Consider the following 24,925-nt stretch of genomic DNA (forward strand, 5'->3'; position numbering starts at 1 on the left):
CGACGACTGAGATTTTCGTCGCGCAAATATATGGGCGACGAAAACTTTCTCATCGCGCGAATAGTTCTGCGACGAACATATACGTCTCCCGAACAAGTTTTGCGCGACGAATTATTTTCCGTCGCGCTAGTCCTTTCGTCGCGTAAATATACGTGCGCCGAATACTTTATCGTCACGCAAATATTTCTGCGACGAACAGTTGTTTCGTCTCCACACCGTTGGTGCAACGATGGTTTACCCGTCGCACAGTTATGCGCGACGAAGGGTTGTGCTTCGTCGCGCAAAGGCTTTCTTCATGATCTTCGCGCGACGGAATGTGCGCGACGAATGTTTTGTCACGCTGAAATTAGTGCGACTAAATTAGACTTTGCGCGACGTTTTGTTATTCGTCGCGCAAAGAGTAAAATGTAGTAGTGGCTCAAGTTGATGCATATATGTCATCAATGCCCAACTTTGTAAGTGAGTTATAAAATACTCTTCCACAAGCAGCTTTGGTTAAGATATCTGCCAACTGATCTTCTGATTTTACGAATAGTAGGCGGATGATCTTCTTCTCAAGTTTTTCTTTGATAAAATGTCTATCCACCTTAACATGTTTAGTTCGATCATGTTGAACTGGATTATGGGCAATATCGATGGCTGACTTGTTATCACAATGTAACTCCATTGGCTTTTCTGGTTTGAACCCCAATTCTGTCAATAGTTTTCTGATCGATAGTAATTCACAAACTCCGTGAGTCATACCTCGATACTCTGCTTCAGCACTAGATCAAGAAACCACATTTTGTTTCTTACTCCGCCAAGTGACTAGGTTACCTCCCACAAAAGTGAAGTAACCTGAAGTAGAGTGTCTGTTAGTAACGGAGCCACCCAATCAGCATCTGTATATCCAACAACTTCGAGATCTCTATTTCTGGAGACCGTTAACCCTTTCCCAGGTCCTGCCTTTAAGTATATTAAGATTCGATCAACTGCATTCCTATGGGACACACTGGGTGAATGCATAAACTGACTAACCACACTCACATCATATGCAATATCTGGTTTTGTGTGAGCTAAATATATCAACCTTCCAACAAGGCATTGGTACTGTTCCTTATTGGATGGTTCTTGATCCATGTCTTCACATAACTTGTGATACATCTCGATGGGTGTATCAACAGGTTTGCATCCAAGCATTCCTGTTTCAGTGAACAGATCTAATACATACTTCTGTTGAGATAGAAATATACCAGTTGTGGACCTAGCTACTTCAATTCCTAGAAAGTACTTCAGATCACCTAAATCCTTCATCTCAAATTCCGGAGACAAATACTTCTGTAGTTTCAGTTGCTCTCCTGTGTCGTTTCCAGTTACGACTATGTCATCCACACAAACAATCAATGCAGTAAGTCTTCTTCCATCATGCTTCAAGAACAAAGTGTGATCTGCATTACTCTGTATATATCCAAAATTCTTCATGGATTTAGTGAATTTGCCAAATCATGCCCTGGGGGATTGCTTTAACCTATACAATGATTTTCTAAGCTTGCAAACTTGATTCTCTTTGTCATGAGCTAAGTTACATCCTGGTGGCAAATCCATATATACTTCTTCTTCCAAGTCTCTATGTAAGAAATCATTTTTGACATCAAACTGATGTAATGGCCAATCGAGATTTGCTGCTAGAGACAAAAGGACTCTGATAGTCTGAATCTTGGTTACTGGGGCAAAGGTCTCTTGGTAGTCTATCCCATATCTTTGTGTGTACCCCTTTGCCACTAATCTAGTTTATATCTTTCAATGGATCCATCTGCTTTGAGTTTCACAGTATAAATCCACCTACATCCCACTGTCTTCTTTCCATGAGGTAATGACACGAGTTCCCATGTGCCATTCTTCTGGAGAGCTCGCATTTCTTCATTCATTGCTTTTAAGGACCCGCCCCGAATTTTCTCAAAATCCGAGACGAACCCTTTGGAATTCCTGACATCACCCCGATGCCAGGCCCACTTACTAAAAACTGAGACTTCCTGCCGAAATTTCGGCAGAGTCTCCCCTATAATTTGGACATTTCCAAAAATTTCAACCTGCATAAAAACACATTTAATAATCCCAACTGGCAGCATGCACAATATAATTTCATGCAATTCACACAAATGGCCTTCGGTCTTTCAATAATTCCTAACCAACTACTAAACCATTCAACTATCAAATATGACTAACATTTAGTCCGCGGCTGCACCTAATAACCTTAGGCTGCCTACGTCCCCTCCTTGAGGGATCAAGCCACACGTAGTTCTTCCCTAAAATCCAATTCCACACTTGGGCGATATCTTAATTCATTTCTCTGTATCCCACAAATCTCCCCATACGCCGGTACAACCAACGCCACGTATGGGGCATGTCCCAACGCCGGATAACCTACGCCACGTGGGACCTAACTTTCACTTTGTGGTGCTTGTAATGAATCCAAAATCCGGGGAGGTACCTACAGTAGTGCGTATAGCACTCCAAACTGACATTCTAGACTCTGTTGTACCTTTGTACAACCATATATAATTTATAAACTAATTCTAATATTGTGTAACCCTCCACAATCATCTAGTACCCGATAATCTCCCCTAGAAAGGTGAGATTACTCCGGGAGACTCACGGTCAACCAAGGGTCAAACTTCTCTAACCCTGGTCAAACGGACTTGCGGAACCCACGACCTCCAATTTCAGATCTGAAGGTCCCTATGGGTTCTACCAGGTATAGGACACTTGTCCTGCGAGTTTGGTTCAGATCGGACGGTCGGATTTCTCACGATCGCACGATCTGACGGTTAATATAAAATATAAACTTTAAATTATTATTCGGAACATCCGGGGCTCCGATTCACGATCCATGAATTCCTACACGATCCTAGAAATACCTAGATTAACATATATTAAATTTGGGACCATCCGACGGTCCCAACCTATCGAACTCGGATAACGCACAATATGCGATTATCCGTTCGATAGTCAAACGGCATCCGAATTGAGATCCGCGAAATCCTACACACTCGTGACAACCTAAGGATCTCATCGGAACACAGTGCTATTTTTCTACAGTGCCCACGCGCAGCCGCACGCGCCGGCAGCGCGTGGGTGCCCAAAGCGATAACGCTTCGCCGGAAAATCTCAAAACCACGGCTCCAAACTCCTACCCTAGGTATAACACCCTATTTGGAGCCACTTTTGTTCTTGGACCTACCCCAAAAAGTGGCCGGAAATGGCCGATCACGGCGGCCGAAGTTTCGGCCGATTTTCAATTCGAAAATCGAGTGACCTAGAGATCGAATCGATCAAAACCCAACCAACAGGCAGCTAGAACAGCTCGAGAGGTTCAAGATCCATACCTGGGTCGACGGAAATGGTGGCCGGAGGAGGGAGATCGACGGCGTTGAAGTTTCGACGGCTTCCCGGCGGTTTTCTGCATTTTCCGGCCAGCACAGGCAGCGTCGCCGGCGGGAACGGTCGGGGAAGGAAGGGGACGTCGTCCCGGTCGTTTTGGTACCGGCCCCGCCCACAGCCGTGGTCGGTGGCCGGAGATACGAGGAGAGAAAGAGAGAGAGCCGACGGGAGAGAGAGAGAGAAGTCGCGGGAGAGAGAGAGAGAGAGAGAGAGAGAGAGAGAGAGAGAGAGAGAGAGAGAGAGAGAGAGAGAGAGAGAAAACCAGATTTTTATAAAAAATCTCATTTCGAAATATTTACGATTGTGCCACTGGGTTTCTTTTGACCATATCTCTCTCGTTACAACTCCGATTCGAGCCCACTACGTGTCTATGAACTCGTCTCAGTACGACCTATCCAAAAATACAAGTCGCGGTCCCAAACTCTCTCCGGTTAAAAATATGACTAAAATACCCTTAAATAATTAAATAATTAAATAATTAAATAAGGGTTAAATTTGGGGAAATTTGGGGTCGGAGTGTTACATTGCTTCTTTCCATTTTGAGTCTTCTAGTAGTTCAGTTACACTTTTGGGAATGGGTATGTCTGTCAACTGCTTTACAAAGTGTACCCGTGACTTTGATAGTCTGTTGATGGATACATAATTGTTGATGAGATATTTCCCTTTTGCATTAAGATCTGCTTCGTAGTGAACTAGAGGGTTTCCACGGTTCTTCCGTTTTGGAATCTGATATGCAGGCTCTGTGCCTTCTGAAATAAAATCATCAGGGGATATTTCATTAATGTTATCAGTTTCAGGCAAAGATGTTACCTGAATGACATCCTCAGCAGGTGATTGGTGTGGTACTGGCACTGAAGAATTATCCGGAGCGGGCAAAAACTCCTCAATATTCTCTACGACCGATCACTGTCCTCTGGCGACCGGTCGCTTTTGCACAGAGTCGAATTTTCGAGGGGCGACCAGTCGCTTTCAACTTGCGACCGATCAATGTTGCATAGAGTCGAATTCTCCATGGGCGACTAGTCGCTATAATAGGGTGGCTGGTCGTTTTTAGTCTGTGACCATTCAGAAGGAAAAAGTCTTGAAATTTGAGAAGTGTTGGTATCGCGAGGCTCCTCCTGTACGGCTGAAAACATGAGTTTAACACTATATGGCAGTGTGAAAGTTACATTGAATAATTTCTCCTTTCAGTAAAATAAACAAAAAAATATTCTCCACCAAACCCTCGTTAATTAGTTTCTAATTAGTCATGGAAAAAATGTTTCAAAAGCTTAAATATTTTTATACAAAAAGTAGAAGAGCAAAAGTAAGACTAAAACATAAATATAATAACATGAGTTGAAAACACATGTTGCAGAAGAATCCACAGTTGTTATAACAAGTGTGTGTAAACAAATCATTGTAGTTGTAAATACATATTGCAACACGTGTTTAAATAAATATAATAACATGAGTTGTAATTTCTCCACCAAACTCAGTTAATTAATTTCTAATTAGTCATGGAAAAAAAATGTGTTTACAGTGGACATTAACATATGCATAAAAAAATGTGTTTTCAGACCCAAAAAGAAAACGTGCATATATCTCATAGGTTGCTCAAAGGACCCAAAACAGTAAAAAACAAAAACCAAGGAAGCAAACAAATCTTGCTGATTCACCCTGCCGCCCTGGCCCTTAATTGTTTTCTTACGTGAGAAATAAGAGTGGTGTTCATAAGAGTTCTCTTCCTAGTCTATTAACTGATATGGGTCAGGGCCATTTTCGTCATTTCCTTCAAATATGACATGTCCTGGAACAAGGCGAGATTTGTGACAACAAAAGGCAATCAACATACATTTGGCTCATATTGTTTCTAATTAGCACAAGATAGTAACATGGAAAAACACTTAGGTATGACTGTCATGTTATGTGATTACTAATTCACGTGTTATAATATGAACGGACGACAATTTATATTTGAGAATATAATATTATAAATTAAATACATATAATAACATGAGTTTAACATCATGTGACAATATAACAGTTACATGGAAAAAATGTTTGAAAAGCTTAAATCTTTTTATACAAAAAGTAGAAGAGCAAAAGTAAGACTAAAACATATGCAACACATGTGTGTTTACTGTTGTAAACAAATCATTGCAGCAGAATCCTCAGTTGTAAATACATATTGCAACACATGTGTTTAAATAAATATAATAACATGAGTCGTAATTTCTCCACCAAACTCAGTTAATTAGTTTCTAATTAGTGATGGAAAAAAAATGTTTCAAAAGCTTAAATTTTTTTATACATAAATAGAAGAGCAAAAGTAAGACTAAAACATATGCAACGCATGTGTTTATTGTGGACATTAACATATGCATGTGTATCTTTCTCCCACCCTGAACTTGCTCAAAGGACCCAAAACAATAAAAAAAACAAAGGAAGCAAACAAATCTTGCCGATTCACCCTGGCCCCTTAATTGTTGTCTTACGTGAGACAACAATTAAAAACAATCCCATTCAAAGAACCTGAGACAACAGTTGTACCAATCGCCAATCGCCAATCGCCATGCATACTATTACGTGATTTTTTATATATTAATCTACTTTCTGGTATGCATCTCGATCCTTGCCTATATATACACGATTGTATAAGCATTGTGATCTACACCGACTAAGCTTTCCCTTCCCTACAAAAAAAAAAAAAAAAGAAGGAAAAAACTATGTCTGTCCAAGTTGGTTCAGCAGCTCAACCACAAAATGCTAAGCCAGATGAAATTGCTCGTAGGACAGCAAATTTTCACCCAAGCATTTGGGGAGATCAGTTCATCAATTATGATGATTCACAAGACATGGTATGTAATGGATATCATGCATGCACATATCATAGATAACTTTTTATGACTCTTCTTCGACATGTTTTTACTCATTTAATTTGTTGCTGCAGATAACTCATGCTCATAAGCAAGGACAGGTTGACGAACTAAAAGAAGTTGTGAGGAGGGAAGTATTCACAACTAGTGCAGGTGATCTTTCACATCAGCTCAAGCTAATCGATGCAATCCAGCGCCTTGGCGTGGCATACCATTTCGAAACAGAAATAGAAGAAGCACTGGAACGCATACTTCATGACCATGACAGTGATGATGATGGTGATCTATACCATGTTGCTCTTTGTTTTCGACTACTCAGACAACATGGACATAATGTTTCATGTGGTACGTTATATAAAAATTTATTGATATACTTGTGGAGTGTGGTGTGAGAGACTTTGGGCTACTATTATTCTAGTTCTTATCTTTTTGTCCATTTTTTGACGATCAAAACCAGATATATTCAACAAGTTCAAAGATGAAAATGGTAGCTTCAAGGAAAGCTTAATTGCTGATGTGTCTGGCATGCTAAGCTTTTATGAAGCAACACATCTGAGGGTGCATGGAGAAGATATACTAGAAGAGGCTCTTGCTTTCACCACCACTCATCTTGAGTCCGCAACAACCTGTGTAAGCAATCCATTGGCTGCACAAATAACTCAGGCCTTAGAGAGACCTCTGAGAAAAAGTCTAGAGAGATTAGGTGCCAGGCGTTACATGCCGATCTACCAAGACGAAGCTTCACATAATGAGTGCTTGTTGAAACTTGCCAAGTTAGATTTCAATCTTGTTCAGCCTTTACACAAAAAGGAGCTACAAGAGATTACTAGGTAATATAATTAAGTCTCTCTTTTAATTATATCTGTGCGCATGACATGAGGGATCTACTTTGCAAAGTTCAATTTGTGAGTAATATATTTACATATAAATGTTTAGGTGGTGGAGAGCACTAGACTTTGAAAGGAAGCTGCCATTTGCAAGAGATAGGATGGTGGAGTTGTACTTTTGGATAGTGGGAGTGTATTTTGAGCCTCAGTATTCTGTGGGGAGAAAAATTATGACGAAAGTGAGTGTCTTGCTAACGATATTGGATGATATCTACGATGCATTTGGCACATTTGAAGAACTAGTGATCTTTACTGAAGCAATTGACAGGTTAATAATTTGGAACGAACAATTAATTATTGCTGTTTTTGTTAGAGAATATTCATTTAATTTGTCTAAAAACTCTCCTACTTTAATTATCTGTTTCAGGTGGGATCTCAATTGCAGTAATGAACTCCCTGACTACATGAAAATATTTTACCAGGCACTCTTGAATCTTTTCAATGAAATTGAGGAGGACATGGTCAAGGAAGGAAGATCATACCGAGTTCCTTATGCAATACAAGCTGTATGTAAAACATTCTGGATATACGCACAACTTAATTTGCTTTATTTCAAAATAAAGTACACTTTCGATCTTGCGCAATTGATCATTTTTCACTGGTATATATGCCTCAGATGAAAGATCAAGCTAGATCCTATTTCAATGAGGCCCGGTGGCTCCAAGAAGGTCGAATTCCAAGCATGGAGGAGTATATGAGTGTTGCAACGGTTTCTATAAGTTACACCTTCCTTACAACCATCTCTTTACTTGGCATGGGAGATATTGTAACGAAGGAGTCATTTGAGTGGTTGCTCAATGACCCCAAAATTGTCAGGGCTGCAAACACCATTTTCAGGCTCATGGATGACATTGTTTCGACCAACGTACGTATAAATTATAGTAATTATGTACACGCATATGATCCGGAAAGACATTAATTTTGGATTTTATTTTTTCAGTTTGAGAAAGAAAGAGGGCATGCTGCTTCCAGTGTTGATTGCTACATAAAGCAATATGGGGTCTCAGAGCAAGAGACCGTTGATGTTTTTAAGAAACAGATTATGGATTTGTGGAAGGACATAAACGAGGAGTTTCTCCGACCAACTGCTGTGCCGATGCCTGTGCTTAAGCGGGTTCTTAATTTAACACGAGTGGCTGATCTTCTTTACAAGGGGGAAGATGGCTTCACACGTGTTGGGAAGGTCACAAAAGATAGTATTGCTTCAGTCTGTATTAATCCTGTGCCGCTATGAGTTGGATAAGATGGCCTTTTGTACAAGCGTGGATTTGATTGTGTTTTTTTGGGAAGGGGGGTGTTGGGCCCGCCAAGTTTGTTTGGAATAATGTGTGTATCTTCTTATAGATATGCTTGGCCAGACGAAGTTCAACTTTAATAAAGAAATGTCAGTTCTTGAGTTTTGATTTATCTGTCTTCTTTAATCATTTTCAATCATTTATTCTTGAATGGTAGAAGATCATCCAAAATACTGGGTCCCTCCTCAGTTTCCCTAGAGTATAATATTTCGTGCAATGATCACCTTTAAAAGTTGTCACATGTGGGTTTTTTTTAGTATAAGCTGTAGTCTAAACTACATGAAATGGAGATTTCTCACACACTCAACTATGATGTTATTGGGATTCAAACTTAAGACCTCTAGTCTACAAGTTAAGGCTGAAATTGGTACTTAAGTGACGAGGGGTAAATTTAAATGTTATTCAAACAGACACGGCAGTATGCACACACTTTAAAACTTGACCAAAGATGATTATGACTAGTTAACAACTAGTCATGAAAGCCATAACCAAGAACACACACAGAGCATACCAATCTGTACCTGCAAGCCTAGAAGATTACTTGTGATAGCTTAGGCACTCAGAAGGACCCGTCAATCTAGGCATCCCCTGTGCTAGTAACAACTATGGTGAAAGTGTGTGAAAGCATTATAATCAAGTAAACAACAAACAATAGATAATGATGACTAGTCAAGAAATCCTAGATCTATTTAGGAAACAAGCTATACCTCATCTGTGCAATCTTCTTCTCCAACTTAGTTAAGCTAGTAGCTAATCTGTCATGTAAGTGGTAGCTAGTCCATCAACTCCTTCACTTCATAGAACTGGCAACTCAACTCCAAATCGAACAAACATAATGAGATATAGAATTTGTGATAAAAGGGTCAATTCCTTCAAGAAACCACACTCTTGAAGAAATCAATCAAGAATCTGATTAGACTAAGAACGATGACTAGTCATAATGAACCCAGACGTAGACAAAAGAAGATGACTAGTCATAACTGAACCCGGATGTAGATTATAAAAAGCATAGCATATTTTTAAAAAAGTATTTTCAAAATGTCACAATGAAAACCCTTAGAGAATGCAGAGTATAAGTTTTACTCTAAAAATTTCTCAATGGGTAAAGTAGATTTCGAAAATAAAAGCATATTTCAAAAGCTATTTGAAAACCTCATTTGAAAAACTCAAACCATACGCAGCTGCAAATGCAGAGAAGAAGAAGAAGACCACTCACTCTCTCTCTATCTCTCTCTCTCTCTCAAAGATGCAGACCTCATTCTCAGAGAGAAGATGCAGAGCAAAATCAAAACTCTCAAAACCTTTCTCTCTGAAATGACATAGACAAAAAATGCCTCTCAAAAATCAAAACCCATACCTAGTCTCTCACTAAAGCTCTCTCTCTCTCTCTCTCTCTCTTTTTTTTTTTAAAAAAAAAAACCATATTAGAAATTGTAAATGAGAGAGAGAGAGAGAGAGATAATGAGTCTAGACCAGCCCCAACCTTTTTGGTGAGTCAAAAGGACACTTGGTAGCCAATGATTGGACTTATAATAAGCAAAATCACGTGCCTTTGTTAAAAATCATGTGTTGGAAATATTGGCCTATATGACTAGTCATCTCGACAAAGTAGCAAATGCTGATTTGGCCTATATGACTAGTCATCTCGACAAAGCATATGGATGCAAATGCTGATTTTCCTATTGATGCCCATTATAAATGAATGCACAAATTACCTTGGTTTTGTAGCCTCATAAGCTCTTCAATGTATTTCAACTTTGTAGCAAATACCCAATGCCTAATTTCTAAAGATGAGCTAAGAGGAATTACATGAAAGTGTACATTGGGGAAGGAAAGCCAATTCTAACAATCCTAAAACTAACAAATGCCCTTTTCCACTAAATTAGACTTCGTTGGCCACATGTAACTTTTAATATTACAGATGTAGGCAGTGAGCCCGCAACCTTGTTCCCTACCCTACACTACCATCTCCTCCCTCTCTTTTCCATCGTACCATTTTTCTCATCCGCCAAACAAGAAATCAAAGGAATCTCAAATTTTGAGTCAAAATCCTAAGGCCGTGTTTGGTATTCAACTTAAATTAAACTTTTTAAACTCAAAACAGAATTTGAGTCCAAAACAAAGAAAACCTGTTTGGTAGCCCTATTTTTAAAAACTCAAACTCAAGAACAACCAAAAAAACACCCCAATTATTAAAAACAAAAAATATCTATTTTTTCAAATTTTTTTCTAACAACCCACAAGTTCTCAAAATTTTAAGATTTGAAAACAGTTTTCAAGTTGCATACTAAACAAGTTTTTGAATCTTAAAAATAGATTTAAGAACTCCTTGTTTTTAAGAAAAATCAAATTTTTTGAATTCCCTATTTGAATAGGATACCAAACACCCCTTAAAATTCTTTGAAATTAAATTTATCAAATAAACACAAAATTTTAAAATTGAAATTAGTTCTAGAAACAATATTTTTCTACAACAACAGACCTTTTTTTTCTTCTTGAAATTTAAATTTCAGTTCTATCAAATCAATTAGCATAGTAATTAAATTGAGAAAAATAAAATTCACCCTAACCGAAATTGAAATCAGTAAAAACAATATAATCGAACAAGAAAGAAAAAAAGAGCACAAAAACAACCAGGACCATGTTAGCAACTACAAAAACATAACCCAACGAGAAATTATATGGTCTTTCTAGCTAGAATGTAAGTCATATGATCTTTGTGAGTCTGTTTGTATTTTTTCTTTCAATAGTGAAAATACCCAACACCCCGTGGATGTAGCCCGATTATATGTGAACCACGTAATCTCTTGTGTTGTTTGATCAAATGTTCTTGCTTAATTTCTATTTACAAGTGCAATCCCTAAGCACTAGAACTCGTTCTAGGGGACGACCCTCTTGGTAACAAATGTAAGTGACAAAATGTAATCTAGGAAAACTAAAACTAGAACACTTGGAAGTCATCCCTACACTTTTACTCATGTTATTGAATACTCAAAGCAAATAAACTCTAGACACATTGATGAAGATGTTCGCAATCAAGACTGGGTTTAGTGGCTCAAAACACATGATTCTCTTTAAAATAAGTAAGGTGCGTGTTTAGTGCTACAATACTCGCTCTTCCCATAAAATCAATCTAAGTGTACTTAATATTTCGATTTAATCATATGAAAAACCCATTAAGTTTGAAGAGAATATAAACATCACATGAACCCTAATAACATGGTGTTTACATTAGGCATTCAAGAAACTAAATCACTTAGATAATTTCTTACATCATCCATTAGTTGCTAAGGAAAACATTAAGGTACATATAATCTCAACAATCTCAAGAAGTTACCATTGGCCATGAATTTTGAAGGTGGAGGAGTAAAAGCTCTCTTTGATCATTTGCGTCATAGGTAGAAAACATCTTCCTTTCAGAACATATGTGGCTTGTAGCTCCAGTATCCACCCATTATTCCTTGGTGTTGCCCACCAAGTTAACTTTGGACATGACTGTAGAAAGATTTATATCCGCCAAATCGGTTGAAAGCTTGTCTTCTTCAGTTATGTGTACCTCAATCTTGCCCTTTTTCTTTTGGTTGCCTTTTCTATTTCCACTTCGGCAATCTACAGCTCGATGGCCCTACTTGTTGCAATTGAAACACTTTCCCTTAAACTCCTTGGACTTCTTGGAATTCCCTTTGACTTGAGCCTTCTCCAGAGTGCTTCCTCTTCTTGTTATTTCTTGACTCTTTTTCCACTATGTTAGCCTTAGCTTTCATTATGGATCTAGAATTTTTGTCAGGACAGTGGTTGTCCTCTTCGATCCTTAGCCTTACAATCAAATCTTCAAGTCCCATCTCCTTACGCTTATACTTAAGGTAGTTTTTGAAATCCTTCCAAGAGGGTGGTAATTTTTCAATGACATCAGCCACTTGAAAAGACTCACTCAATTCCATCTTTTCTGCATGTATCTCATGCAAAATGAGTTGGAGTTCTTGGACTTGACTTATGATTGTCTTGGAGTCTACCATCTCGAGCGCCTGCTCAAACAGCAGAATGCAGTCTTGAGCATACTGCAGGATCTTGAGCGAGACAAGCGATCCCAAGTAAATCTGGACAGATTTTCTCCTAGTTTTGGAGTCTTTAAGTTTCCTATTCCTTCCATAATTGTACTAAAGCCCTATGATATATAAATAGGCACTTTAGCGCTAGGTTATTGTAACGTAAGAAAGCTAAGGCATCAAATTGGGTTTGAGCCAATTGTGAGAGAAAAGAGAATTTGGGTTTTGTGAGAGATCAAAGGGGTTCTTCATTGTAACATAAAGGGTTCTTCATACTAGTGAATTTCTCGGGGATCACCAAGAGGACATAGGCACAACGCTGAACCTCTATAAATTCTTGTGTTCTTTGTGTGTGTGTGTATAATTTGTGGTTTTGTGTATGCTTTATCTTTTCGTGGCTTGTGTGTGATAGTTATGTAGTCCATCAATGACAAGATCTTGGAGTGTTCTCGCACAACACCCCCCTCCTTATGTGTTGTGTGACTTTGTAACTTTGTTTTTTTCTTTCTTTTTCTTCACTAGGAAATCATATGGAATTAGGCGATCCAATCTCTGAGGGATCGACCTCACACTTACATAAGCTTTATTACCAGCGGTTTGTACACTTGCGAGTATAATGCGTGTTTAAAATAATCTCTATTTTGCAGGTTGTCTAAAATACCACAACAAGACTATTTCATCCCAATCACAACCACCGAACACAAACTCATGTTGGCGCATATCCATTCATAGCATGTATATAAACAGACACATATATATCTCCAAACCCACTGAGTTGTTGTCAAAACCTATCATGTACCACATTCTGGACTTGATAGCTCTGATTCATTCAAACAAGCAGAAACCATTTGCACACGAAACGATAAAATTATTAACAATAATATTGAACACCAAATCAGATATGCAATGATATTTCTGGAATTCAAACTAACAAAAAGTTCATATCTCAAAATAACCATCCAGAATTTATTAATAAAATTAAAAAAAAATTGATGCACGTAAAAAAGCCCATCACTTAATTAGCCTATATTAGTATAATTAAATTAATACACTTGGGTTTGAATAACATACACTAGACATATATATGCTCGTGAAGGCTGAAACTTTATAGCCGCACAGTATATGCTACATACGGTTCAATCAAAGTGATGTAGAATAGATGGCTGAGTTAACGAGGAACAGCTAGATAAGCGCGCATGTCGTCATGGCGGCAAAACTTAATCCGTGCAAGTATGGGCCCCGAGCTTAGAATCGGGCCCATGACCTTTTTTTCCAAGAGAACTACGTGATGAGTGCAACTCTCAGCTATGTTAAAACATATGGGCTATTTTAGCCAAATTCTATCGTTTACTATGACTTTTCAGCATTTTAAATTTTAGAATATTTTTTAGAAACTTTTGTTATTTCCTTTTCGTTTTCTAATTAGCTTTCCTAACAAGTCTAGCTTGAAAACGTGGATCATGATGCTAGGACTCGAACCCAGGACCTTGCCTAATGAAGTAAATACTACAAACCACTACACTAGTGGGTCATTTGCTTATAAAATATTCTTAAAGCAGATACATTGGCAAAAAGGGTGTACTCTTCTTTACATCCTTGTATTTGGTTTAGTAATTATCCCATGGAAGTTTTAAACCGTTTGTATTTTTGATATATTTGGTTTACAAATCCCACATGGATTTTCTTTGTAATTTAGTTCATTTTTCAACCCAAACAAAAAAAAGCCACAATACATGCATGTGGTTAGGAATTGTGGAAATGGTAAAGTCGGTGAACAAAGCCCATGATATAGAGATTTCCTCTTAAGATATCGTACTAACCTAATTCTAGACACAAGTATAAAGTTGTGGCTGGAGGAAAGCGACTTAGGCAAGTCGGGTAGACTTGGCAATCACTTAGTAGGCAAGAGCTATACGACGAAAAGGCCAAAAGCCTATAGTCCTATATACACCAAGTCGTGTACCTCTCCATTCTAATAACATCACTCTGTTATAAAAACCAATCTCTTCTATTGTTGCCTATTTTCCTATTCTATTATATCCAAGAATTAACTAAGTTTGTCCAAGTGCCTATTAAGATTTGCCTCTTAGGGAGAGTAGTGTTTTTGAAAAAGATGTCATCGAGTTCAGTCATAATCAACTCTTTTACAACAAGATCAATGCCAAGGAGGTGGTTTGGAGATTCAACTATGTCGTCAAAGCTCAACTCTAGCTTTGCCCTTTGTCGAAGCTTACCTCTACCACTCAGCCCAAATTTTTTCTATAAACAAAAAAGAGCGGCAAACTTTCATCCAAGCATTTGGGGAGATCGGTTCATCAACTACGATTATTCCAATGACAATGTAGAGACATTTTCAAGATTTTTTCTTGTTTTTTTTAAAACCAAAATTGTTCACCTGGTTTTGCTCATGATCATTTAATTAACTACTTGTTGATGATCGATGGCAGATAACTCATGTGCATGACAAGCAGGTAGACGAACTAAAAGAAATGGTGAGGAGGGAAGTGTTCATAAGTCTTAATGCTGCAGGTGATGATGGTTTTGCGCATCAGCTCAAGTTAATTGATGCAATCCAGCGTCTTGGTGTGGCATACCATTTTGAAAGAGAGATTGAAGAAGCACTGGAACGTATACATGGTGCGTATCATGACCATGCTATTAATGATGATGATGATGGTGATCTGTACAATGTTGCTCTTGGCTTTCGCCTACTGAGGCAGCATGGATATAATGTTTCATGTGGTACGTATTATAAGAACTTAATTAATGATATGTGGACAGAGTGATGTGAATGACTACTTATTATCACTCAATTTCGTGTATATATAGAGAGTTCATCTCTCGAGCACATTTTTTGTTTAAGAAAGAAAGGAATTGTCAAGAAAATCTCACTTACTCAATTCTCTTCAGTTATTTTGATGTCATACATATGACATGGTTGAGCGTTTAGAATCACAATTTATAGCTTAGAGTTTAAGTTTTTACTTGGATTTGGTTGAAAATTGTCAGGAACCTAACCTAAGTTCTAAATGATCATTCTATAACTCAAATAATCAACACTATTAATAAATAGAACCAAAGTTGAATAAAATTTTGTATAAGTGAGACTTTGTCAATTTTTCTGTCCATTAAGAAAGAACATACATCCTATAGAGAGAATCTCTGTGTGTGTATATATACACATATACAGTTATTCTCTATGTAGAATGTCCCTCATCTTCTTTAAGACAGGACTCATTGAGAACACCTCACTTCCACTCAATTTTGTACAACGTTATCTCATCTATTGATATGACTGATTTTTTTACTGTGCAGAATTGTCATTTAGAACTTAGATTTTTGGTTTTTAGGCCCAAAATTTGATACTTACAACCTAAGATCGAAGCTTTAAAGGACTATGACATACCCTAAATAATCAAACAGGTCCATAAATGGGATCAAAGTTGAAGAAAAGAGTAGAAGTGAGGTTTTCTTAATTAACGCGTCATGTATTTTAGAAAGATGAAAACATCCTGTATAGAGAATATATATATATATATATATATATGTTTATACATTTTTTTTGACAAATCAAGCAGGAATGTATATATATGTGTGTGTGTTTTGTAATTTTTTTGACAATCAAGCAGATATGTTCAACAAGTTCAAAGATGCAAATGGTAATTTCATAGTTGTTGACGTGTCGGGTATGCTAAGCCTTTATGAAGCCACACATCTAAGGGTGCATGGAGAATATATACTAGAAGAGGCTTTTGCTTTCACCACCACTCAACTTATTGAATCCAAAACAACCCATGCAACGTATTCACTGGCAGCACAAATAACTCAAGCCTTGGAGAGACCTCTGCTAAAAAGTCCAGAGAGGTTAGCTGCCAGGAATTACATGTCAATCTACCAAGATGAAGCTTCACATAATGACGCTGTAATAGAACTTGCAAAGTTCGATTTCAATCTTGTTCAGTCTTTGCACAAAAAGGAGCTCAGCGAGATTATTGGGTAAGTCTCTCTTTTAATTGTAAATGTGAGCATAAAGATCTAGTTTGCACTGTTGGAATTTTAAAAGGTTTTAAAAATTTAACCGTTTTATTTATTTAATTATTTTGGCGGTTTTATAATTTTATTTATTGTGGGGGTTATAAATATTTAATATTCAGGTTTTATTTCTAGTTGGTGAATGCCTTAATTTTTTGGTTGGTGAACTTTTATGGTTGGTGAAGGTTATATGTTTTTGGATGCCTATAAAAGGCCACTCCTCCTTTACACAAAAACATACAAAAACACACAATGACACATAATAACACACAATAATACACAATACACTATCAGAATATCACATAACATTCTAATTCTCTCCTTTTCTACTTTTACATATATTCTCTACTTTATTATTATTATTTTGGGCAATGGTTATGTGACTTAGATACCTATATCTGTCTATGAACGTGCTCATAGCGGATCTTGAGTTTGTGTACAAGGGGTCGTATCTTGGAGTCTTGTAGACCGTCAGTACCTGCACGTAGAGAGGCTACAAAGGCTTTAGGACAGCGTCTTTGACGTGCTTCACCGTACCAAACTCACCTTCTTACTTATTATTTATTTTCCTTTTACTTACCTATTATTTTGTTTTCTTCAATTTTATTATACCTTCAAAAGTTTCCAATTTGTTTATAAGTTATTTATAATATAAATATTTTGTATTTGGCTTTACAGAAAGAGGAAAACTATTATTTTTTATAACATGCACACTGCAAAATGCATACTAATTATTAGTATTAACGAATTATACATGTTTAGGTGGTGGAAAGAAGTCGACTTTGAAAGGAAGCTGCCTTTTGCAAGACACTGGGTAGTGGAATCGTACCTTTGTACAACGGCAGTATATTTTGAACCGCAATATTCTGCCGCAAGAAAAATTCTAAGCAAAGCCATGGTCCTGTTTATAGTGATGGATGATATATATGATGAATTTGGTACATTCGAAGAACTCGAGATCCTTACAGAAGCGATTAGGAGGTTTGAAATAATCATAGTTCCTTCTTTTTATTATGTAAAGATATGTTTTCTCCTTTTTGTTTTGCTGAACTAAAATTGATACGCTTAATGATTAAGTTTAACTAATTTTCAGGTGGGATATCAATTGCATGGATGAACTGCCAGATTATATGCAAATATTTTTTCATACACTGTTGAATCTTTTCAATGAAATTGAGGAAGAGATGGTGAAGGAAGGAAATTCATGCAGAGTTCACTACGCAAAAGAAGCTGTATGTAGATTCATAGTTAGCATAGCTTTTATTAGTTGCACCTTCAACCGTTACAAATGCAGCTGTAACAGCTGCAGATCATGCACCTTCAACCGTTACAAATGCAGCTGTAACAGCTGCAGATCACCCATGATATTAGCACCAGCTGTAGTCTCTCCTTCCTAAGAATCTTGTAATTATTTTGTAATCTTTCCTTGATCATAGCAAGTGTAACGCCTCCTTGATATCAGCTCTTTTGAATTTCTGTAACTGATTCATACTGTGTATAAATATAGAAAATCTCAACACTAGTTGGTGTGAGAAAATCTAAACTTCATATGGTATCAGAGCGGGTTGCCCACGTGTGAAAGCCCAACGGCCACACGTGCTCCACGTCACCCAAAATGTGTTGTCCACGTGTTAGGCTTGAAAATTCGCCACACGTGCGGGGGCGTGTGAGAATGTGAAGGTAAAGAGTCCCACATTGGAAAGTTGAGAAACCTAGCAAGGGCTTATAAGGAGTTGGGTTACTCCCCCCATTGCCAATTGGTTTTGGGGTGGAACCTCAACTTCCTTCATGGTATCAGAGCTTTACTGATCCTATTCCTTTTCTTATCTTCTGATCTCTATCGTTATTATTTTCTTTTCTTTTCTATTCCTATGGCTACATCAGATGCTGCATCTCAACCTAATCAAGATACAACCATCAATCCCACTTCCACACTCACTCTCAATCAAACATTGCCAATGCCTAATCCTTCACACTTTCTTTCCCTTAAGCTCACCCCCACCAATTTTCTTTTGTGGAAGACACAATTTGAGCCAATTCTAATTTCTCATGACCTTGAAGGTCTCATTGATGGAACTGACACTGCACCATCATCTACAGAAGGTGCGGGCAATACCTCTCAGTCCAACCCAGCGTTTATTTCTTGGCGCAAACGTGACCAAATGCTTCGTAGCTGGATTATTGCATCCTTAACTGAAGATGTTATGCCTCACATAGTAGGCACCTCCACCTCCTTTCAAGCCTGGCAAGCTCTCACACAAGCTTTTGGATCTCCTACGAATACCCGACTCCTTCAGTTACATACTCAACTTCAAAATTTCTCAAAAGGCGATCTACCGGTAGCGACTTATCTTCAAAAGGCCAAACTCATAGCCGATCAACTTGCAGCCGCAGGAAAACCCCTTGATACCAATGAGTTCAATGCTATTATCTTCCGCAATCTAGGCAGCGATTACAGTGATATGGTCACTGCCATGTCTACTAGACTCAGTCCCATCTCTTATTCAGAACTCCATAGCCTACTTGTGAGTCATGAAATTCGTCTTCAAGAGCAGGCAACTTACTCCACCATTCTTCCTTCTGCTAATATGGTGTACAAAGGCCAAAATTCCAATAACACTCGGGCTCCAGCATCTCCAACTTTCCACAATCATCGAAGTCAATCAAATTTCAACAACAGATCACATCAAAACAACCACAGGTCTTTTCATACCAGATCCAATTCTCAGCACCGTGGATTACTCCCAACCCCACCAAATCCTTCACATACAGCAAGATGTCAGATTTGTAATCGAACAAATCATTTGGCTGCTACATGTCGATATCGCTATGATAGGCCTAATGATGCTTCTGCTCACATTGCATCCTTTCCAGCATATTCCAATAGTGATTTTAACACATGGTTTCCTGACACTGGCGCAACTCATCACGTCACTCCGGATCTTGCCAATCTCTCCATTGCTAATAACTACAATGGTCCAGATCAATTGAAAGTTGGTAATGGTAATGGGCTAAATATTTCTCATGTTGGGACATCTACCTTTTCTAATGCCACTCGTTCTTTTAATCTATCTCATATCTTACATGTTCCTGATATCACAAAGAAACTTCTTTCTGTTCATCAATTCTCCAAAGATAATAATTGTTATTTTGAGTTTCACCCCACTTTCTTTGTTGTGAAGGACCAGCACACGGGGAAACCTCTGCTTCACGGGCTGAATGAAGGTGGCCTCTATAAGCTTAGTAACATTGCCATCTCCAATAAAAATGACGGTCCCATGGCTTTCTTAAGCGAACGTGCCAATTTCTCTTGTTGGCATGCACGCTTGGGTCATCCACATCCACGTGTTCTTCGTCAAGTAAAAAATGGCAATAATCTTCCTTCTCTTTCAAAGGAACTACCTTCTTGTAAGTTGTACTGCTTGTTGTTTGGGAAAGATGTCTAAATTTTCTTTACCTCCCACTCCTTCTGTCAGCTCTCATCCATTAGAACTTATTTTCAGTGATGTATGGGGGCCTTCCCCAATTCCATCCATTGAAGGACATCGTTACTTCGTTTTGTTTGTTGATGATTTTTCCAAATATGTATGGTTTTTCCCTTTAGTCCGTAAATCTGATGTGTGTGACATATTTCTTAAATTTCAAGTCAAAGCAGAACGCTTGTTTAATACCAAGATCCGTAATTTCCAATCAGATTGGGGGGGAGAGTATCGTAAGCTCTCTTCTCACTTTGAAAAATGTGGGATCACTCATCGAATTGCTTGTCCACACACTCATGAGCAAAATGGATCTGCTGAAAGAAAAATACGTCATATTACAGAGATAGGTCTCACTCTCCTTGCCCATGGATCTGTACCAAAAAAATATTGGCATTTTGCATTTGACACTTCTGTTTATTTGATAAATAGAATGCCTACTTCAGTCCTTCATGATCAATCTCCTTTCCAAGTTCTCTTTAATCAATCTCCTGATTATTGTTTTCTCAAAGTTTTTGGCTGCTTAGTTTTCCCATATCTTCGTCCTTATAATAAAAATAAATTTGATTTTCATTCTCTTCCGTGTATTTTCTTGGGATATAGTCCAAATCACCATGGTTACCGCTGCTTAAATCCCCAAACAGGCAGGATATATATTTCTAGACATGCACGTTTTCATGAACACACCTTTCCATTTTCTGTTTCTCCACCTTCTATGTTGCAGGCTCCAAATGACCCATCATCTGATCCTTTTTTGTTGCCTATAGAGTTCCCAAGTTCAGCACGTGCAGCAACGGTGTCCTCCTCATTTGGTAATTCCTCCACTACGCTTTCCTCTCCATTAAATTCTAATGCTTCTCCTAGCTCACCAAATGTGCATTTAAATTCAAATTCCACTACAGCTTCAAATCTTGCATTATCTCCTCATAACATCTCTCATCATGATAATTCATCTATGATTCCTTCCCAACATGAAAATATTGATCCTACTGTTACTAACTCCAATGGTCAGGAATTAGCTATAGTTTTGGCAGGCACTCAAGGAGAAAACCCAAGTCAGGGGCGTCAAAATGCTAGATACTCTCTTCGCCCGAGACCAACCCCCAATCCCAAATACACTCTTCCTCATGCACTTTTGACTGAAGCTGCCACCCAACATGAGCCAACTTGTTTCTCTGATGCTAACAAACAACACCACTGGCGTGTTGCAATGACTGAAGAATTGAATGCCCTCATAAAGAATGGCACCTGGTCACTTGTTCCCTATGATCCTTCCATGAATGTTGTTGGGTGTAAGTGGGTGTTTCGTGTCAAGCGCAAGGCTGATGGTACACTTGATAGGTACAAAGCACGTTTAGTTGCAAAAGGATTTCATCAACAAGAGGGAGTTGATTACACTGAGACGTTTAGTCCCGTTGTCAAAGCCACCACTATTCGCACAGTTTTGTCACTTGCTGTCAGCAATGGTTGGGAAGCTCGTCAGTTGGACGTAAGTAATGCTTTTCTCCATGGTCATCTTAAAGAAGAGGTTTACATGACTCAACCACCGGGTTTTCTTGATTCCTCTCAACCACATCATGTTTGTAGACTTCATCGGTCCCTCTATGGCTTAAAACAAGCACCACGGGCATGGTTTCAATGTTTGAGTTCTTCCCTTTTACAACTTCAATTTGTTGGCTCTAAGATGGATAGTTCATTGTTTGTTTTTAATGATCGAACTACGATTATTTATGTTCTTGTGTATGTTGATGACATAATCATCACAGGAAATAATAGTGCTGCCATTGGAAAAGTCATCTCTGCTCTTAGCTCCACATTTGCTTTGAAAGATCTTGGTCTACTTCATTATTTTTTGGGCATTGAGGTGGTACCACATTCTGGTGGATTAATCCTTTCTCAGCGCAAATACATCATTGATCTCCTAAAGCGTTCCCATTTGGCCGACATCAAGCCTATTGATACACCAATGGCCTCTTCTAGCAAGCTTAGCAAATCTGATGGTGAACCATTATCTAATCCACAACAATACAGAAGCATCGTTGGTGCTCTTCAATATGTCACCTTAACTCGCCCGGAACTGTCCTTCTCTGTTAACAAAGTTTGTCAATTTATGCACAATCCCACCAGTGAACATTGGGCTAGCGTCAAGAGAATTCTTCGGTATCTCAAGAAAACTATCTCTCATGGCCTTTTTCTCAGCAAATCTTCTTCTCATGCCATTCAAGCTTTTTGTGATGCGGATTGGGCTGGATGTCCAGATGATCGCCGCTCCACTGGTGGGTTTGCTATTTATCTTGGCTGTAACTTGGTCTCGTGGTCAGCCAAAAAGCAACATACTGTTGCCCGGTCCTCCACTGAGGCGGAATATCGTGCCATTGCCAATACTTCCACTGAAATTACTTGGCTTCGCTCCTTACTCCAGGAACTTGGATTTTCCACATCTACTTCACCTGTTTTATGGTGTGACAACTTAGGAGCTACCTACCTTTCTGCTAATCCAATTTTTCATGCTCGTACAAAGCATGTAGAGATCGATTATCATTTTGTTCGCGATCAAGTTTCTGCAGGAAAGCTTAGTGTTCAATTTATCTCCACCAAGGATCAACTTGCTGATATCATGACCAAACCATTGAGTTCCCCTCGCTTCACCTTCATCCGAGACAAGTTGAGAGTTCACGAACGCTCAACTTGAGGGGGCGTATTAGTTGCACCTTCAACCGTTACAAATGCAGCTGTAACAGCTGCAGATCATGCACCTTCAACCGTTACAAATGCAGCTGTAACAGCTGCAGATCACCCATGATATTAGCACCAGCTGTAGTCTCTCCTTCCTAAGAATCTTGTAATTATTTTGTAATCTTTCCTTGATCATAGCAAGTGTAACGCCTCCTTGATATCAGCTCTTTTGAATTTCTGTAACTGATTCATACTGTGTATAAATATAGAAAATCTCAACACTAGTTGGTGTGAGAAAATCTAAACTTCATAGCTTTGACCTTCAATACATTGTATATATCAGGGGCTTGATTTTTGAATTTTTTTCTGCTCGAACTATATCTATATCTTTATATTTAAGTTTAATCACTCGTTTAGCATATGGAAATGCAGTGGAAAGCTACAGCCCGCGCTTTCTTTGATGAGGCCAGATGGTTACACGAAGGATGCATCCCATCCATGGAGGAGTATATGCATGTTGCAACAACTTCTGTTGGTAACACCTTACTTTCAACTATATCTTTACTTGGCATGGGAGATGTTGTAACGAAAGAGGCATTTGAGTGGTTGTTTAGTAACCCTAAAATTCTCAGAGCTTCGAATATCATTTTTAGGCTTATGAATGACACTGCCGGCTGCAAGGTATACAATTTTCTTTATCACACGCTGAATAAGATTAATATTAAACAAGATCAATTAACTAAATACTTTGGATTATATATTTTTTCAGTCTGAGAAAGAAAGAGGGCTTGAGGCTTCGAGTGTTGATTGCTACATGAAGCAACATGGAGTCTCAGAGCAAGAGACACTTGATGTTTTCAACAAACAAGTTATGGATTTGTGGAAGGATATAAACGAGGAGCTCCTTATAAAGCCAACTGTTGTGCCAAGGCCTGTCCTCATGCGCGTTCTCAATTTAATAAGAGTTATGTATCTGGTTTACAAAAGGGGAGATGGCTTCACACATGTTGGAAAACTTATGAAAGATATTGTCACTTCACTTTTTCTTGATCCTGTTCCACTTTAAGTTGGATTCTTTGTGATCTTTGTAATTTATGGCTACCTCAATAATCACAGAAAATGCAAGGGGATTGTATAACTCAAGTAGTTAAGAGTATTTACTCCTGCATCTCCTAGGTTTGATTCCTCATTTCCCCAATATTCAAAGAAAATGTCATTTACTTATTCTAGATCACTAAAGTTCAGACGCTCATGTTCGGGCCACCAAGATTTAAGTTGAAGAACATGTGAATTCTCAACTAACTTGTTTCAAGTCTGACCAGCCCTAATTAGACCCATTACGACGTCTTTTTTTATTTTTTTGGACGTGGTGTTAATTTAAAATACTCTAATCTGTAAGAATGAAAATAAGTTGTTTTTTGGAATTTGCGATTTCCTGTCTACTTTTTGTGTGACCTTTCATTGTAATGTTAGAATATTTTGTCCATCTGCTGTCTTTATATTTTAGGTTACGGAAACGTCGAACACCCCTGTTTGGTACACCTCTTTGGATTGGTTTGGATTGAACTAGCTTAAATAACACCCTTAACCTATATTTAGTGTAGCCCTTCGTTAAGTTAAATGAGATTAGATAATCTAGGCCTTAAAGAAAGGCTTCGCTTGTTGGCACAAAATAGCGAGCTTTGAAGAGGTGCCGCTAAATATCAAGTCTGCCATTATCCTCTTCGACATTGCTCTGGCTCTCCGCTTCCACTTTGCTTTGTTTTCCTCTTCTGTTGTGCTCTGCTCTCACTCACTCAAGGTTAGTTGTTCAACTCTCTCTCTCTTTTCACTCTTCTTCTATGTTTGTCTCTCTCCTTGCAATCTATGCCAAAAAACTCTCTTTATCCATTGCCTATTACCCATAAATACCGTGGTATTCAAGTCTATTGCCTATTGCCGTGTAATAGGCAACAGATATTATCCGTGGCCTTTTTCTCCTTACCACATCGGATATTTGGTAAACTCCGATGCGTAAATGATTTCCGTGTGCCAAAAAAATGTTGACTTCTAACGCTAAACCGAAAACAGCATCAGTAGTTTCAGAAGGGAGGAGGCTAAAGAGGTATTACATCATCAACGGTTTCAAAAGGGAGGAGGCTAAAGAGGTATTACAACATCAGTGGCATCTGCTATGCTGATGCGCATTAACAATTACAACATCGTAGAAACAAAAAGTGTTGTTGTGAATTATGT

At 38.3% G+C, this 24,925-nt stretch overlaps 3 protein-coding genes across 3 annotated transcripts; 2 read left to right on the plus strand and 1 right to left on the minus strand.

The window, feature by feature from the left end:
- Positions 808–1,461, minus strand: LOC109948621 (uncharacterized mitochondrial protein AtMg00810-like). Its single transcript, XM_020562283.1, has one exon. The coding sequence runs from the start codon at positions 1,459–1,461 to the stop codon at positions 808–810; it is 654 nt and encodes a 217-aa protein (XP_020417872.1).
- On the plus strand, positions 6,065–8,572 carry LOC109949028 ((-)-alpha-pinene synthase-like). The gene is made up of 7 exons (XM_020563252.1): positions 6,065–6,260; positions 6,353–6,623; positions 6,736–7,108; positions 7,215–7,433; positions 7,533–7,671; positions 7,782–8,030; positions 8,106–8,572. The coding sequence occupies exons 1-7, from the start codon at positions 6,129–6,131 to the stop codon at positions 8,397–8,399; spliced, it is 1,677 nt and encodes a 558-aa protein (XP_020418841.1). The 5' UTR covers positions 6,065–6,128; the 3' UTR covers positions 8,400–8,572.
- Positions 14,695–23,756, plus strand: LOC18779487 ((-)-alpha-pinene synthase). The gene is made up of 7 exons (XM_020562284.1): positions 14,695–14,847; positions 14,954–15,248; positions 16,136–16,502; positions 17,301–17,519; positions 17,632–17,770; positions 23,123–23,371; positions 23,460–23,756. Exons 1-7 carry the CDS (start codon positions 14,695–14,697, stop codon positions 23,754–23,756), a joined length of 1,719 nt encoding a protein of 572 aa, XP_020417873.1.

Source organism: Prunus persica, chromosome G4 (genome assembly GCF_000346465.2).
Source record: "Prunus persica cultivar Lovell chromosome G4, Prunus_persica_NCBIv2, whole genome shotgun sequence".
Classification (NCBI taxonomy): Eukaryota; Viridiplantae; Streptophyta; class Magnoliopsida; order Rosales; family Rosaceae; genus Prunus; species Prunus persica.